This window comes from Oncorhynchus kisutch, linkage group LG18 (assembly GCF_002021735.2).
Source record: "Oncorhynchus kisutch isolate 150728-3 linkage group LG18, Okis_V2, whole genome shotgun sequence".
Taxonomy (NCBI): domain Eukaryota; kingdom Metazoa; phylum Chordata; class Actinopteri; order Salmoniformes; family Salmonidae; genus Oncorhynchus; species Oncorhynchus kisutch.
Genome location: NC_034191.2, coordinates 79,610,258 through 79,627,757, shown reverse-complemented (window position 1 = coordinate 79,627,757; position 17,500 = coordinate 79,610,258). Strand labels below are relative to the sequence as shown.

At 43.2% G+C, this 17,500-nt stretch overlaps 1 protein-coding gene across 1 annotated transcript in view; it reads right to left on the bottom strand.

Moving 5' to 3' along the window:
• The window catches only part of LOC109882753 (extracellular sulfatase Sulf-1-like), a 78,673-nt gene that overhangs the window by 53,938 nt on the left and 7,235 nt on the right, over positions 1-17,500 (bottom strand). Inside the window, exon 4 of the mRNA XM_031796881.1 lies at positions 5,353-5,522. Within this exon, the coding sequence (XP_031652741.1) occupies positions 5,353-5,522 (170 nt within the window). The remainder of the gene's footprint in view (positions 1-5,352; positions 5,523-17,500) is intronic.

The following is a 17,500-nucleotide window of genomic DNA, read 5'->3' as shown; positions in this document are numbered from 1 at the left end:
GCTATTTAAAACCAGGTATTATTTTACTGGGTGACTCACTTCACTTCTGTAACTTTCTCTTTCTAAGGTATCTATAATTTTAGTGAAGTATGTCATCTTTCCACCACTGGGTTGGTCTGTGGGTGTGAGTGGGTGGGTTGGTTGGTGGGTTGGTTGGTCTGTGGGTGGGTGGGTTGGTCTGTGGGTGGGTTGGTGGGTTGGTCTGTGGGTGTGGGTTGGTTGGTCTGTGGGTGTGGGTGGGTGGGTTGGTCTGTGGGTGTGGGTGTGTGGGTGGGTTGGTCTGTGGGTGGGTGGGTGGGTTGGTCTGTGGGTGTGGGTGGGTGGGTTGGTCTGTGGGTGTGAGTGGGTGGGTTGGTCTGTGGGTGGGTGGGTTGGTCTGTGGGTGTGGGTGGGTGGGTAGGTTGGTCTGTTGGTGTGAGTGGGTGGGTTGGTCTGTGGGTGTGAGTGGGTGGGTTGGTCTGTGGGTGTGGGTGGGTGGGTTGGTCTGTGGGTGGGTGGGTTGGTCTGTGGGTGTGGGTGGGTTGGACTGTGGGTGTGAGTGGGTGGGTTGGTTGGTCTGTGGGTGTGGGTGGGTGGGTTGGACTGTGGGTGTGAGCGGGTGGGTTGGTTGGTCTGTGGGTGTGGGTGGGTTGGTCTGTGGGTGTGGGTGGGTGGGTTGGTATGTGGGTGTGAGTGGGTGGGTTGGTCTGTGGGTGGGTTGGTGGGTTGGTCTGTGGGTGTGGGTTGGTTGGTCTGTGGGTGTGGGTGGGTGGGTGGGTTGGTCTGTGGGTGTGGGTGTGTGGGTGGGTTGGTCTGTGGGTGGGTGGGTGGGTTGGTCTGTGGGTGTGGGTGGGTGGGTTGGTCTGTTGGTGTGAGTGGGTGGGTTGGTCTGTGGGTGGGTGGGTTGGTCTGTGGGTGTGGGTGGGTGGGTAGGTTGGTCTGTTGGTGTGAGGGTGTGGGTGGGTGTCTGTGTGGGTAAGGGTGGGTGAGGGTGTGGGTGGGTGTCTGTGTGGGTAGGTAGGTAGGGGTGAGGGTGTGGGTGGGGGTGGGTGCGGGTGGATGGGGGGTGGGTGGGTGTGGGTGGGGTGTTTTTTGTAGCGGTGGCGGTGTAAAGAGAGAGAGGAGTATCGTACACGTCTACTGTTGGTTTTGATGTTGATGAAAAACCAAACAAGGAGACTTCCCACTACATGCATTAGTTCTTCAATGTGTTGCTTGACTTGGTAAGATCCAGCTAATCTGTGGTGGGCTTACATTCTGGTGTGAACTACAGCTTGGTATTGTGAACTACAGCTTGGTAATGTGGTGTGAACTACAGCTTGGTAATGTGAACTACAGCTTGGTAATGTGGTGTGAACTACAGCTTGGTATTGTGAACTACAGCTTGGTAATGTGGTGTGAACTACAGCTTGGTATTGTGAACTACAGCTTGGTATTGTGGTGTGAACTACAGCTTGGTAATGTGGTGTGAACTACAGCTTGGTATTGTGGTGTGAACTACAGCTTGGTATTGTGGTGTGAACTACAGCTTGGTATTGTGGTGTGAACTACAGCTTGGTATTGTGGTCTGAACTACAGCTTGGTAATGTGAACTACAGCTTGGTAATGTGGTGTGAACTACAGCTTGGTAATGTGAACTACAGCTTGGTAATGTGGTGTGAACTACAGCTTGGTAATGTGAACTACAGCTTGGTAATGTGGTGTGAACTACAGCTTGGTAATGTGAACTACAGCTTGGTAATGTGGTGTGAACTACAGCTTGGTAATGTGGTGTGAACTACAGCTTGGTAATGTGAACTACAGCTTGGTAATGTGAACTACAGCTTGGTAATGTGAACTACAGCTTGGTAATGTGGTGTGAACTACAGCTTGGTAATGTGGTGTGAACTACAGCTTGGTATTGTGGTGTGAACTACAGCTTGGTAATGTGGTGTGAACTACAGCTTGGTATTGTGGTGTGAACTACAGCTTGGTATTGTGGTGTGAACTACAGCTTGGTATTGTGGTGTGAACTACAGCTTGGTAATGTGAACTACAGCTTGGTAATGTGAACTACAGCTTGGTAATGTGAACTACAGCTTGGTAATGTGAACTACAGCTTGGTAATGTGAACTACAGCTTGGTAATGTGAACTACAGCTTGGTCATGTGAACTACAGCTTGGTAATGTGGTGTGAACTACAGCTTGGTATTGTGAACTACAGCTTGGTAATGTGAACTACAGCTTGGTAATGTGGTGTGAACTACAGCTTGGTAATGTGGTGTGAACTACAGCTTGGTAATGTGGTGTGAACTACAGCTTGGTAATGTGGTGTGAACTACAGCTTGGTAATGTGAACTACAGCTTGGCAATGTGGTGTGAACTAATCACAGACTAACACCCTTTAGAACCCAGGCTAGATGTCCACAATGACACCATATTCCCTACGTAGTGCACTACCTTTGAACAGGTCCCATAGGGAATGGGGTACCATTTGGGACGCAGCCATGCGGAGAACTTGTGTATAATGTATAGTGTGACAGATGTCCAAGGTGTGTCCTGTAAGACTCTCCTAAAAGGGCTGGGTTCATTCCCCTGACGCCAACATGACTGGTTTTCCTGGAAGTACCCAGCCTCCAGGAGAGGAGGAGAGGGGGGAAGGAGAGAGTTGTGGAAAGGAGGAGGAGAGGGGAGGGGAGGAGAGGGGAGGGTTGGGGAAGGGAGGAGAGGAGAGTGTTGGGGAGGGGAGGAGAGGAGAAGAGAGGAGAGGGGAGGGGAAGGGTTGGGGAAGGGAGGAGGAGTCACCACACATCCGACAAAAGGCTGGTATGATGCCACAATATATTGGTGGAAACACTACCGGTCAAAAGTTTTACAACACCTACTCATTCAAGGGTTTTTCTTTATTTTTACTATTTTCTACATTGAGAACATTTGTGAAGACATCAAAATATGAAATAACACATATGGAATCATGTAGTAACCAAAAAAGTAACCAAAAAAGTGTTAAGCAAATCCAAATCTATTTTATTTTTGAGATTCTTCAAATAGCCTCCCTTTGCCTTGATGACAGCTTTGCACACTCTTGGCATTCTCTCAACCAGCTTCATGAGTTAGTCACCTGGAATGCATTTAAATTAATAGGTGTGCCTGGTTAAAAGTTAATTTGTGCAATTTCTTTCCTTCTTAATGTGTTTTAGCCAATCAGTTGTGTTGTGACAAGGTAGAGGTGGTATACAGAAGATAGACCTATTTGTTAAAAGACCAAGTCTATATTATGGCAAGAACAGCTCAAATAAGCAAAGAGAAATGACAGTCCATCATTACTTTAAGACATGAAGGTCAGTCAATAAGGAATATTTCAAGAACTTCTTAAGTTTCTTCAAGTGCAGTCGCAAAAACCATCAAGTGCTATGATGAAACTGGCTCTCATGAGGACCGCCACAGGAATGAAAGACCCAGAGTTACCTCTGCTGCAGAGGATAAGTTCATTAGAGTTACCTGTCTCTCATGAGGACCGCCACAGGAAAGGAAGACCCAGAGTTACCTCTGCTGCAGAGGATAAGTTCATTAGAGTTAACTGGGTCTCATGAGGACCGCCACAGGAATGAAAGACCCAGAGTTACCTCTGCTGCAGAGGATTAGTTTACTAGAGTTAACTGTCTCTCATGAGGACCACCACAGGAATGAAAGACCCAGAGTTACCTCTGCTGCAGAGGATAAGTTCATTAGAGTTAACTGGCTCTCATGAGGACCGCCACAGGAATGAAAGACCCAGAGTTACCTCTGCTGCAGAGGATAAGTTCATTAGAGTTACCTGTCTCTGATGAGGACCGCCACAGGAATGAAAGACCCAGAGTTACCTCTGCTGCAGAGGATAAGTTCATTAGAGTTAACTGTCTCTCATGAGGACCGCCACAGGAATGAAAGACCCAGAGTTAACTCTGCTGCAGAGGATAAGTTCATTAGACTTTCCAGCCTCAGAAATGTTCATGGTCGATTTCCTGCAAAGAAACCATTACTAAAGGACACCAATAAGAAGAAGAGACTTGCTTGGGCCAAGAAACACAAGCAATGGACATTAGACCAGTGGAATTTTGTCCAAATTGGACTTCACTATATCATTAGGGGTGTAGTATATCCTATAGAACACCCTATTTAGTCAGAGAGCAACGCCTTCATGACACACCGATGATGCGGGCGGACATCACTTGAACGACTGTATCTCGGTCAAATAAGCACCAATCTGGGTCAAACAAAGCTAGCTAGATAGCCAATGAGCTGGGCTTTTCGGGTGTATCCGGACACCATGTACATGTTGTAGAATGTAGCTTCTATGCTTGTATGACAGCAGGCCTTTTCATTTTGGACAAAAACTATAAGGATAGTCAGAGTTATGAAGTTAATAAAACTAAACTTATAATATGGCTACTAATACTGGAAAAGCTGAATCAAAGTCCAAGTATATAGATTTGAGGATATTCTTGCAGAAAAATGTCATGTGAATGTAAATGTCTCCTTCACGATTTGCCCAGATGTACCTGGGTGACTTCACACTAAATGTCTTGTAGTTCACTCATACTTCAAGTTATTCCATCTGAAAACGTTGCACATACACTGCTGCCATCTTGTGGACACCATTGGAATTACAACCAGAGTGATGCTATAACTGGGACCTTTCAAAGATGGCGGTAGAAAAAGACTGGTTGGTTTTTTCTTTGTATTTTCTTCTACCAAATCTATTGTGTTATATTCTCCTACATTCAATTCACATTTCCACAAACATCAAAGTGTGTCCTTTCAATTGGTACCAAGAATATGCATATCCTTGCTTCAGAGCCTGAGCTACAGGCAGTTCGATGTGGGTATGTCATTTAGGTGGAAATTGAAAAAAGGGGACTATCCCTAAGGGGTCTAGTAACATCCCCCCCAACTCCAACCAATGGAGAGGCCTAACTTAGCCCTGTCCTGAGAGATCAGAACAATGCTGGATCAGAACCATAGGAATCAAGAATCAAGCTGATTGGTTAGAAATTCTAGGGACAAGGACCAAATCGGAGGGATAGGTAGGAGCAAGTCCATGTAATGCTTTGTAGATTAGCAATAACACCTGGAAATCAGCCCTAAACTTAACTCCTCTCCTCTCCTCTCCTCTCCTCTCCTCTCCTCTCCTCTCCTCTCCTCTCCTCTCCTCTCCTCTCCTCTCCTCTCCTCTCCTCTCCTCTCCTCTCCTCTCCTCTCCTCGCTGAAACAAATACAGTATGTAGTACCTTGTGTGTGTGAGTGTGTGTGTGAGTGTGTGTGTGAGCGTGCGTATGAGCGTGTGTGTGAGCGTGTGTGTGAGCGCGCGTGCGTGTGTGAGCGTGCGTGTGAGCGTGCGTGTGTGCAACTCACATGTGTTGTGAGGCATTAGGGAACATCTCTGCGTATTGTGGGGCTGAGTCCTCCGGCCCGTGGGGGGCAGCGTGGGTGAGGACCATCATCACTGGCCGGTGAGGGTACACCTTCTTGGACATACGGAAGAAGTTGATACTGTCGTTGGTGATCAGGTCCGTGAAATAGTCCTGCAACGGGGAGAACAACAGGAAGTTAAGTATTAGCTTTACAACTGGAATCCTTCATGGTCAAACGTCCATAGTCTGTTTGGGGAGAATACAACAACAAAGTAGTAAACAACCAACAGAGTTTTAACACAACAGAACAGCAGAATGTGTCATTGTTTTGACCGCGTGGTTGAACGTTCCTCATCTCTGTTTCATCAACAAAAACAATAACAAAGGCGATCGTCGCGTTTCCGATGATGCAGATTCCATCTTTAATTCTCATTGTGTGGATAAAATGTTTTGTATTGTACAGGTTAGGCTCTGTCCAGAATAGACGATTGGAGGCGAACAGTGTACTACATAGAGCTCTATTCCACATCAGGTAACTGACGCAAGCAGTAGAATCAGAAAACACACCTTATGGAACAGCGGGGACTGTGAAGAGACACACACACAGGTACAGACACACACAGGTACAGACACACACAGGTACAGACACACACAGGTACAGACACACGCATACGGACACAAACGCTAAAACATACACTCTACACACACATACATTGTAATATTGTTGTATGGTGGTATTCAACATGTTGTATTGTAGATATGTAGTGGTGTAATAGTAGTAGGTCTACCAGTAGTAGATATGTAGTGGTGTAATAGTAGTAGGTCTACCAGTAGTAGATATGTAGTGGTGTAATAGTAGTAGGTCTACCAGTAGTAGATATGTAGTGGTGTAATAGTAGTAGGTCTACCAGTAGTAGATATGTAGTGGTGTAATAGTAGTAGGTCTACCAGTAGTAGATATGTAGTGTGTAATAGTAGTAGGTCTACCAGTAGTAGATATGTAGTGGTGTAATAGTAGTAGGTCTACCAGTAGTAGATATGTAGTGGTGTAATAGTAGTAGGTCTACCAGTAGTAGATATGTAGTGGTGTAATAGTAGTAGGTCTACCAGTAGTAGATATGTAGTGGTGTAATAGTAGTAGGTCTACCAGTAGTAGATATGTAGTGGTAAGAGTAGGTCTACCAGTAGTAGATATGTAGTGGTGTAATAGTAGTAGGTCTACCAGTAGTAGATATGTAGTGGTGTAATAGTAGTAGGTCTACCAGTAGTAGATATGTAGTGGTGTAATAGTAGTAGGTCTACCAGTAGTAGATATGTAGTGGTGTAATAGTAGTAGGTCTACCAGTAGTAGATATGTAGTGGTGTAATAGTAGTAGGTCTACCAGTAGTAGATATGTAGTGGTGTAATAGTAGTAGGTCTACCAGTAGTAGATATGTAGTGGTGTAATAGTAGTAGGTCTACCAGTAGTAGATATGTATTGGTGTAATAGTAGTAGGTCTACCAGTAGTAGATATGTAGTGGTGTAATAGTAGTAGGTCTACCAGTAGTAGATATGTAGTGGTGTAATAGTAGTAGGTCTACCAGTAGTAGATATGTAGTGGTGTAATAGTAGTAGGTCTACCAGTAGTAGATATGTAGTGGTGTAATAGTAGTAGGTCTACCAGTAGTAGATATGTAGTGGTGTAATAGTAGTAGGTCTACCAGTAGTAGATATGTAGTGGTGTAATAGTAGTAGGTCTACCAGTAGTAGATATGTAGTGGTGTAATAGTAGTAGGTCTACCAGTAGTAGATATGTAGTGGTGTAATAGTAGTAGGTCTACCAGTAGTAGATATGTAGTGGTGTATAGCAGTAGGTCTACCAGTAGTAGATATGTAGTGGTGTAATAGCAGTAGGTCTACCAGTAGTAGATATGTAGTGGTGTAATAGCAGTAGGTCTACCAGTAGTAGATATGTAGTGGTGTAATAGCAGTAGGTCTACCAGTAGTAGATATGTAGTGGTGTAATAGTAGTAGGTCTACCAGTAGTAGATATGTAGTGGTGTTATAGTAGTAGGTCTACCAGTAGTAGATATGTAGTGGTGTAATAGTAGTAGGTCTACCAGTAGTAGATATGTAGTGGTGTAATAGTAGTAGGTCTACCAGTAGTAGATATGTAGTGGTGTAATAGTAGTAGGTCTACCAGTAGTAGATATGTAGTGGTGTAATAGTAGTAGGTCTACCAGTAGTAGATATGTAGTGGTGTAATAGTAGTAGGTCTACCAGTAGTAGATATGTAGTGGTGTAATAGTAGTAGGTCTACCAGTAGTAGATATGTAGTGGGTAATAGTAGTAGGTCTACCAGTAGTAGATATGTAGTGGTGTAATAGTAGTAGGTCTACCAGTAGTAGATATGTAGTGGTGTAATAGTAGTAGGTCTACCAGTAGTAGATATGTAGTGGTGTAATAGTAGTAGGTCTACCAGTAGTAGATATGTAGTGGTGTAATAGTAGTAGGTCTACCAGTAGTAGATATGTAGTGGTGTAATAGTAGTAGGTCTACCAGTAGTAGATATGTAGTGGTGTAATAGTAGTAGGTCTACCAGTAGTAGATATGTAGTGGTGTAATAGTAGTAGGTCTACCAGTAGTAGATATGTAGTGGTGTAATAGTAGTAGGTCTACCAGTAGTAGATATGTAGTGGTGTAATAATGTTATATGATGTACTGTTTTATCTTTCATTTGATATGGAATGTAAGTGCCTTAATACGTTTGGACCCCATTCATGATCTGACTTACAGAATAAGACAAGGACACTCTAGAACCCTAGGACACTCTAGAACTCTAGGACACTCTAGAACCCTAGGGCACTCTAGAACTCTTGGACACTCTAGAAGTCTAAGACTCTAGAACTCTATGAATCTCTAGAACTCTAGGATACTAAAACTCACAGGCACTAATGATTTGATGGAAATGAGAGGAAATGTAGGTTCTGCAATGCAGTAAGTGGCATCCAGAGCTGCAGAGAGATTTTCTAATACCAAAATCACCATCAATCAATTAAATGTACTTATTAAGCCCTTTTTACATCAGCTGATGCCACAAAGTGCTGTACAGAAACCCAACCTAAAACCCCAAACATTAAGCAATGCAGGTGTACAAGCACAGTGGCTAGGAAAAACTCCCTAGAAAGGCAGGTCCTCCTCCTCTTCTGGCTGTGCCAGGTGAAGATTATAAGAATACATTAAGGCAAGATTTTTCTTCAAGATGTTCAAATGTTCATAGATAGAGCAGGTTAAATCAGAGGTCGAGAACGCAGGGGCAGTAGAGGGAGAGAGAGAGGGAGTCAAAAACAGCAGGTCCAGGACAAGGTATCACGTCCGGTGAACAGGTCAGGGTTCCATAGCCGCAGGCAGAACAGTTGAAACTGGAGCAGCAGCATGACCCGGTGGACTGGGAACAGCCAGGAGTCATCAGGCCAGGTAGTCCTGAGGCATGTTCCTAGGGCTCAGATCCTCCGGGAGGGGAGGGAGAGAGAGAATTAGAGGGAGCAAACTTAAATTCACACAGGACACCGGATAAGACAGGAGAAATACTCCAGATATAACAGACTGACATAGACCATTGCAGCATAAATACTGGAGGCTGAGACAGGAGGGGTCGGGAGACACTGTGGCCCCGTCCAATGATAGCCACGGACAGGGCCTACCAGGCAGGATACAACCCCACCCACTTTACCAAAGCACAGCCCCCACACCACTAGAGGGATATCTTCAACCACCAACTTACTACCCTGAGACAAGGGTAAGTATAGTCCATGAAGATCTCCTCCACCACTGCATTAGCCCGAGGGGACGCAAAACCGGACAGGAAGATCATGTCTGTGATCAACCCACTCAAGTGATGCACCCCTCCTAGGGACGGCATGGAAGAGCACCAGTAAGCTAGTGACTCAGCCCCCGTAATAGGGTCAGAGGCAGAGAATCCCAGTGGAGAGAGGGGAACCGGTCATGCAGAGACAGCAAGGGCGGTTTGTCGTTCCAGTGCCTTGCCGTTCACCTTCGCACTCCTGGGCCGGACAACACAAGAAGAATGTCTTTCTCTCAACCGGTGTGATTACTACCTCTGATGATATAGAGCTTGAGGTACTCACCTCATACAAGTACTTGAGAGTATGGCTAGATGGTACACTGTCCACTGGCTAGATGGCACATATCAAAGCTGCAGGCTAAAGTTAAATCTAGACTTGGTTTCTTCTATCGCTCCTCTTTCACCCCAGTTGCCAAACTAACCCTGATTCAAATGACCATCCTACCCATGCTAGATTACTGAGATGTAATTTATAGATTGGCAGGTCAGGGTGCTCTCGAGCGGCTAAAATGTTCTTTACCGTTCGGCCATCAGATTGCCACCAATGCTCCTTATAGGACACCTCACCCACTCTATACTCCTCTGTAAACTGGCAATTTTGTATACACGTGACAAGACCCACTGGTTGATGCTTATTTATAAAACCCTCTTAGGCCTCACTTCCCCTTATCTGAGATATCTACTGCAGCCCTCATCCTCCACATTCAACACTCGTTCTGCCGGTCTCTACTGCAGCCCTCATCGTCCACATTCAACACCCGTTCTGCCAGTCTCTACTGCAGCCCTCATCCTCCACATTCAACACTCGTTCTGCCAGTCTCTACTGCAGCCCTCATCCTCCACATTCAACACCCGTTCTGCCAGTCTCTACTGCAGCCCTCATCCTCCACATTCAACACCCGTTCTGCCAGTCTCTACTGTAGCCCTCATCCTCCACATTCAACACTCGTTCTGCCAGTCTCTACTGCAGCCCTCATCCTCCACATTCAACACTCGTTCTGCCAGTCTCCACTGCAGCCCTCATCCTCCACATTCAACACCCGTTCTGCCAGTCTCTACTGCAGCCCTCATCCTCCACATTCAACACCCGTTCTGCCAGTCTCTACTGCAGCCCTCATCCTCCACATTCAACACCCGTTCTGCCAGTCTCTACTACAGCCCTCATCCTCCACATTCAACACCCGTTCTGCCAGTCTCTACTGCAGCCCTCATCCTCCACATTCAACACTCGTTCTGCCAGTCTTCACTGCAGCCCTCATCCTCCACATTCAACACCCGTTCTGCCAGTCTCTACTGCAGCCCTCATCCTCCACATTCAACACCCATTCTGCCAGTCTCTACTGCAGCCCTCATCCTCCACATTCAACACCCGTTCTGCCAGTCTCTACTGCAGCCCTCATCCTCCACATTCAACACCCGTTCTGCCAGTCTCTACTGCAGCCCTCATCCTCCACATTCAACACCCGTTCTGCCAGTCTCTACTGCAGCCCTCATCCTCCACATTCAACACTCGTTCTGCCAGTCTTCACTGCAGCCCTCATCCTCCACATTCAACACCCGTTCTGCCAGTCTCTACTGCAGCCCTCATCCTCCACATTCAACACCCATTCTGCCAGTCTCTACTGCAGCCCTCATCCTCCACATTCAACACCCGTTCTGCCAGTCTCTACTGCAGCCCTCATCCTCCACATTCAACACCCGTTCTGCCAGTCACATTCTGATAAAGGTCGTTGTCGTCTTATGTCTTTATGTTATGTTGTCTCTCTCTTATGTCTTTATGTTATGTTGTCTCTCTCTTATGTCTTTATGTTATGTTGTCTCTCTCTTATGTCTTTATGTTATGTTGTCTCTCTTGTGTTTTGTCCTTTATTTTTATGTAATATATCTTTATTTTTAATCCCAGCCCCGTCCCCGTCCCCGTCCCCGTCCCCGTCCCCGTCCCCGTCCCCGTCCCCGTCCCCGTCCCCGTCCCCGTCCCCGTCCCCGTCCCCGTCCCCATCCCCGTCCCTGCAGGAGGCCTTTTGCCTTTTGGTAGGCCATCATTGTAAATAAGAATTTGTTCTTTAACTGACTAGCTTAGTTAAATAAAGGTTAAAAAAATATATATAGAATGTTCATGATGTCAATGCGACAACTGTTGATAGACGTAACTGGTAAATTCGCTCTGGGTATCTCCTCCGATTTCATTACACTCTTGTCTGTGTGCCAGAGAGCGCAGAATAACTGACACATTTACCAACGCTCAACACCTGTTGAAGTTGGCCGGTGTCAGTAAATGTTGGCAAAAAAAGCACAATTCAATTATTGCCAGCAGCACAGTTGCAGTCACCACCGCTCTGGATAACATGAAAACAGCCTCACCAGCTCTGCTAGGGAGAGTAGAATGGTCAGTGAGCTGTTCTCTCATTTGTGTTTGGAAGTAGCTAGCAAGCTAGCCAACGTTAGCCAGTTAGCTCGGGGGCTTGACTGCTGCTGTTAGGTCAGCTAGCTAACGGTACGTGTCTGATCTGTGTAGCAATACGATTCGTATCTCAGAGCCATTTGCTTTAGTAGTTATAACCTAAAGCATTGAACCTGGTCGGTTAGCTTCCTGCAGATTCATGCAGGGTAGTAACATCATGAGTTGGGATTATGGTTCATTGTTTAGCTAGCTAGCTAGCTACATGTCTTAACAAAAGACTCCACTATACAAGTAACAATTTCAATAGAATGTTTATGATGTCACTGCGACAACTGTCGATAGACGTAGCTGGTAAAGAATAACTGACGAATTTATGAATTTGGCCGGTTGGCAAAAAAAAGAACAATTCAATTGTTGCCAGCAGCACAGTTACAGTCACCAACGCTCTGGATAACAGAAAAACAGCCTCACCAGCTCTGCTAGGGTGAGTAAAATGGTCAGAGTGAAGTGTTCTCTCATTTGTGTATGGAAGTAGCTAGCAAGCTAGCCAACGTTATGGGTGTAGACAAAGAAGAGCTCTCCAGTAGGTGCCAAAACATTCAAGGGCCATTTTCTCAAAAGTGGGGTTACAAGTTTATCAACATACAAAGCAGAATTACTTTCCCATTGTTCCTCAACTGTAGTGGATGACATACCATTTTCTAGCTCTGAGTCTCTACTCTTATCCAATGTAAAAAAAAACAATTTTGCTATTAATGGTTTTATAGCTGACTTTAATGACCTACTGGATCTGAAGAGGGAGGGAGGGAGACTGGTAGAGAGCGAGAGTGAGAGCTGAGAGAGTGAGCGTGCGAGTGAGAGAGAGCTTAGAGAGATAGCGAGCTGAGAGAGAGAGCTGAGAGAGAGAGAGCTGAGAGAGAGAGAGAGAGCTGAGAAAGAGAGAAGAGAGAGCTGAGAGAGAGAGAGAGAGAGAGAGAGAGAGAGAGAGAGAGAGAGAGAGAGAGAGAGAGAGAGAGAAGAGAGAGCTGAGAGAGCTGAGAGAGAGAGAGAAGAGAGAGGGAGAAGAGAGAGCTGAGAGAGAGAGAAGAGAGTGTACGGGAAAGCAAATGTATTGTGTCGCAAAGTAAAATATATCATTTGGAAGCCCTCTTCTGGGAGAAGAAAAGAAAGAGCTGAGAGAGGCACATGGCATTAGCATGGTATTACTGTCCTGCTGTCCTCCAAACCACCTTGACTCGTACCTTGAATACCCTCCAATAGGAATAAGCCAGAGTATGTGTCTCAAATGGTACCATATTCCCTAAATAGTGCACTACTTTTGACCAGAGCCCTATGAAGCCTGATTAAAAGTAGTGCACTAGATAGGGAATAGGGTGCCGCAGAGTGCAGAGGGAGGTGAGAGTGATGGGGAGGAGGTGAACACACTTCCCAGAAGAGGGCTTTGAGTTTCTCTGGCCTTCGTTTGAGACATGGAAATAACCGGTTAGTGACATACAAATGCTAATGTTGTCAAGGTAACGATTGACAACAGCCGTACCGCAGCACTGTCCAAGAGCGGCTAAACTATTTTCTGTACGCTAAAAAGTACAGGACATTTTCTGAAAATGTTCCTCTGAGTAACAGCCTTAAGTTGGAAGGGATGCTGAATGGCCAAACACTTGATTTATTATCGGAAAGCCTTCCATCTATTGTACAGAAAACAACTCAGAAAACAGGAGCCCGTTCTTGGTAAAGTCATTGGGCTACTGCATTGACCAATCACCAGGAATGGGTGGGATTTACCGAACATAACATAACAACATGGACGCCAGATGATCAGGTCACGGCAAACCAACAGCGAAGAACATGGACAACGTTAGTTAGATTGAGTTAAACAACCTGTATTCAGATGAAAAAACAGAGTGCGTTTAAAGTGTACGGGAAAGCAAATGTATTCTGTTGCAAAGTAAAATATATCATTTGGAATTCCTCATGTAGCTAGCAAACTTTAGCGCAACTAGCTCCAGCTACACGTTGATGTGGGCCCAGCGAGGCTGCCCGTACTCTGCCTGTGGCCTAGTGAGGCTGCCTGTGGCCTAGTGAGGCTGTCGGTACGCTGCCTGTGGCCCAGTGAGGCTGTCGGTACTCTGCCTGTGGCCCAGTGAGGCTGCCTGTGGCCCAGTGAGGCTGTCGGTACGCTGCCTGTGGCCCAGTGAGGCTGTCGGTACGCTGCCTGTGGCCCAGTGAGGCTGTCAGTATGCTGCCTGTGGCCTAGTGAGGCTGTCGGTACGCTGCCTGTGGCCCAGTGAGGCTGTCGGTACGCTGCCTGTGGCCCAGTGAGGCTGCCTGTGAACGGCTGGCTAGCTAGTGGCAATAATGTCATATATACTGTTAAACAAAACACATTGTTTCAGCTGGCTCTCCAACCCTTTTCCTGTTTACCTAACTAGCTAGCTAGCTACGCATAGAATATATATATGAAGCTATATGTCGTCGCTACTGTAGACTGCACATCATCCTGTTTTCACAGCTGTCGTAAAATTATATTGTTGCCACGGCAACATTGATTTTGTTGTCAAATTGTATTTGCTTCCATTTCGTTTCAACATTATTATAATTTTGTCCAAGTTGTTAGTATTATAATGTGTCCTAAGTACATCTGTCTCCCTGATGCTCGTGTTTCTTGGGGATACTTTGAATGGTAAAGCGTTGTGATACTCTCAACTCATCCTGTGTTATAATATATGTGTGTGTGTGTGTGTCTGTGTGAGTGTGTGTGTGTGTGTGTGTGTGTGTGTGTGTGAGTGTATGTGTCTGTGTGTGAGTGTATGTGTATGTGTGTGTGTGTGTGTCTGTATGTGGGAGTGTGTGTGTGTGTCTGTGTGTGTGTGTGTGTGTCTGTCTGTGTGAGTGTGTGTGTCTGAGTGTGTGTGTGTGTGAATCTGTGTGTGTCTGTGTGTGTGAGTCTGTGTGTGTGAGTGTGTGTGTGTCTGTGTGTGTGAGTGTGTGTGTGTGTGTGAGTGTGTGTGTGTGTGTGTGTGAGTCTGTGTGTGTGAGTGTGTGTGTGTGTGTGTGTGTGTCTGTGTGCGTGTGTGTGTGTGTGTGTGTGTGTGAGAGAGTCTGTGTGTGTGTGTGTGAGTCTGGGTGAGTCTGGGTGAGTGTGAGTCTGGTTGTGTGTGTGTGTGTGTGTGTGTGTGAGTCTGGGTGAGTGTGTGAGTGTGTCCACTGCCCACCTCAGTGATTTTAATGTATAAGGTCCACTTGGTTCGGAAACCACAATGTGCTCGTCCAACCGTCCACCCATCACAAAGTCTCTTACACACCTCAACCTCAACACGTAGGAACATTTCCATCCATCACACAGTCTCTTACACACCTCAACCTCAACCTGTACGAACATTTCCCTCCTCCGTCTAAGTCAACAAGACAAGTCATTTATCGTCTGACAAGCATTTTATACCCGTCCTTCGGACAAACACTAAAACAGGAATGCATCCCAAATGGCACCCTATTCCCTACGTAGTGCACTACTTTAGGCTGAGATACATCCCAAATGGCACCCTATTCCCTACGTAGTGCACTACTTTAGGCTGAGATACATCCCAAATGGTACCCTATTCCCTACGTAGTGCACTACTTTAGACCTGAGTCCACATCCCAAATGGCACCCTATTCCCTACGTAGTGCACTACTTTAGCCTGATATACATCCCAAATGGCACCCTATTCCCTACGTAGTGCACTACTTTAGCCTGATATACATCCCAAATGGCACCCTATTCCCCTACATAGTGCACTACTTTAGACCTGAGTCCACATCCCAAAATGGCACCCTATTCCCTACGTATTGCACTACTTTAGACCTGAGTCCACATCCCAAAATGGCACCCTATTCCCTACGTAGTGCACTACCCTACAGGCCTTGGTCATTAAGCAGTGCACTATATAAGGCATATGTGAGAGTGAGATACATATCTCACATATGCCTTATATAGTGCACTGCTTAATGACCAAGGCCTGTAGGGTAGTGCACTACGTATATATATATAGAGAGAGATATAAATATAGAGATATATATAGAGAGAGATATAAATATAGAGATATATATAGAGAGAGATAATATAGAGATATATAGAGAGATATAATATAGAGATATATTAGAAGATATAAATATAGAGATATATATAGAGAGAGATATAAATATAGAGATATATATAGAGAGAGATATAAATATAGAGATATATATAGAGAGAGATATAATATAGAGATATATATAGAGAGAGATATAAATATAGAGATATATATAGAGAGAGATATAAATATAGAGATATATATAGAGAGAGATATAAATATAGAGATATATATAGAGAGAGATATAAATATAGAGATATATATAGAGAGAGATATAATATAGAGATATATATAGAGAGAGATATAAATAGAGAGAGATATAAATATAGAGATATATATAGAGAGAGATTATAAATAGAGAGAGATATAAATATAGAGATATAAATATAGAGATATATATAGAGAGACGCAGGGTGGTATATAGATATAAATATAGAGATATAAATATAGAGATATATATAGAGAGAGATATAAATATAGAGATATATATAGAGAGAGATATAAATATAGAGAGATATATAGAGAGAGATATAAATATAGAGATATATATAGAGAGAGATATAAATATAGAGATATATATAGAGAGAGATATAAATATAGAGATATATATATAGAGAGATATAAATATAGAGATATATATAGAGAGAGATATAAATAGAGAGAGATATAAATATAGAGATATATATAGAGAGAGATATAAATAGAGAGAGATATAAATATAGAGATATAAATATAGAGATATATATAGAGAGACGCAGGGTGGTATATAGATATATATAGAGATTAGAGAGATATAAATATAGAGATATATATAGAGAGAGATATAAATATAGAGATATATATAGAGAGAGATATAAATATAGAGATATATATAGAGAGAGATATAAATATAGAGATATATATAGAGAGAGATATAAATATAGAGATATATATAGAGAGAGATATAAATATAGAGATATATATAGAGAGAGATATAAATATAGAGATATATATAGAGAGAGATATAAATATAGAGATATATATAGAGAGAGATATAAATATAGAGATATATATAGAGAGAGATATAAATTAGAGATATATATAGAGAGAGATATAAATATAGAGATATATTAGAGAGAGATATAAATAGAGAGAGATATAAATATAGAGATATATATAGAGAGAGATATAAATAGAGAGAGATATAAATATAGAGATATAAATATAGAGATATATATAGAGAGACGCAGGTGGTATATAGATATAAATATAGAGATATAAATATAGAGATATATATAGAGAGAGATATAAATATAGAGATATATATAGAGAGAGATATAAATATAGAGATATATATAGAGAGAGATATAAATATAGAGATATATATAGAGAGAGATATAAATATAGAGATATATATAGAGAGAGATATAAATATAGAGATATATATAGAGAGAGATATAAATATAGAGATATATATAGAGAGAGATATAAATAGAGAGAGATATAAATATAGAGATATATATAGAGAGAGATATAAATAGAGAGAGATATAAATATAGAGATATAAATATAGAGATATATATAGAGAGACGCAGGGTGGTATATAGATATAAATATAGAGATATAAATATAGAGATATATATAGAGAGAGATATAAATATAGAGATATATATAGAGAGAGATATAAATATAGAGATATATATAGAGAGAGATATAAATAAAGAGATATATATAGAGAGAGATATAAATATAGAGATATATATAGAGAGAGATATAAATATAGAGATATATATAGAGAGAGATATAAATATAGA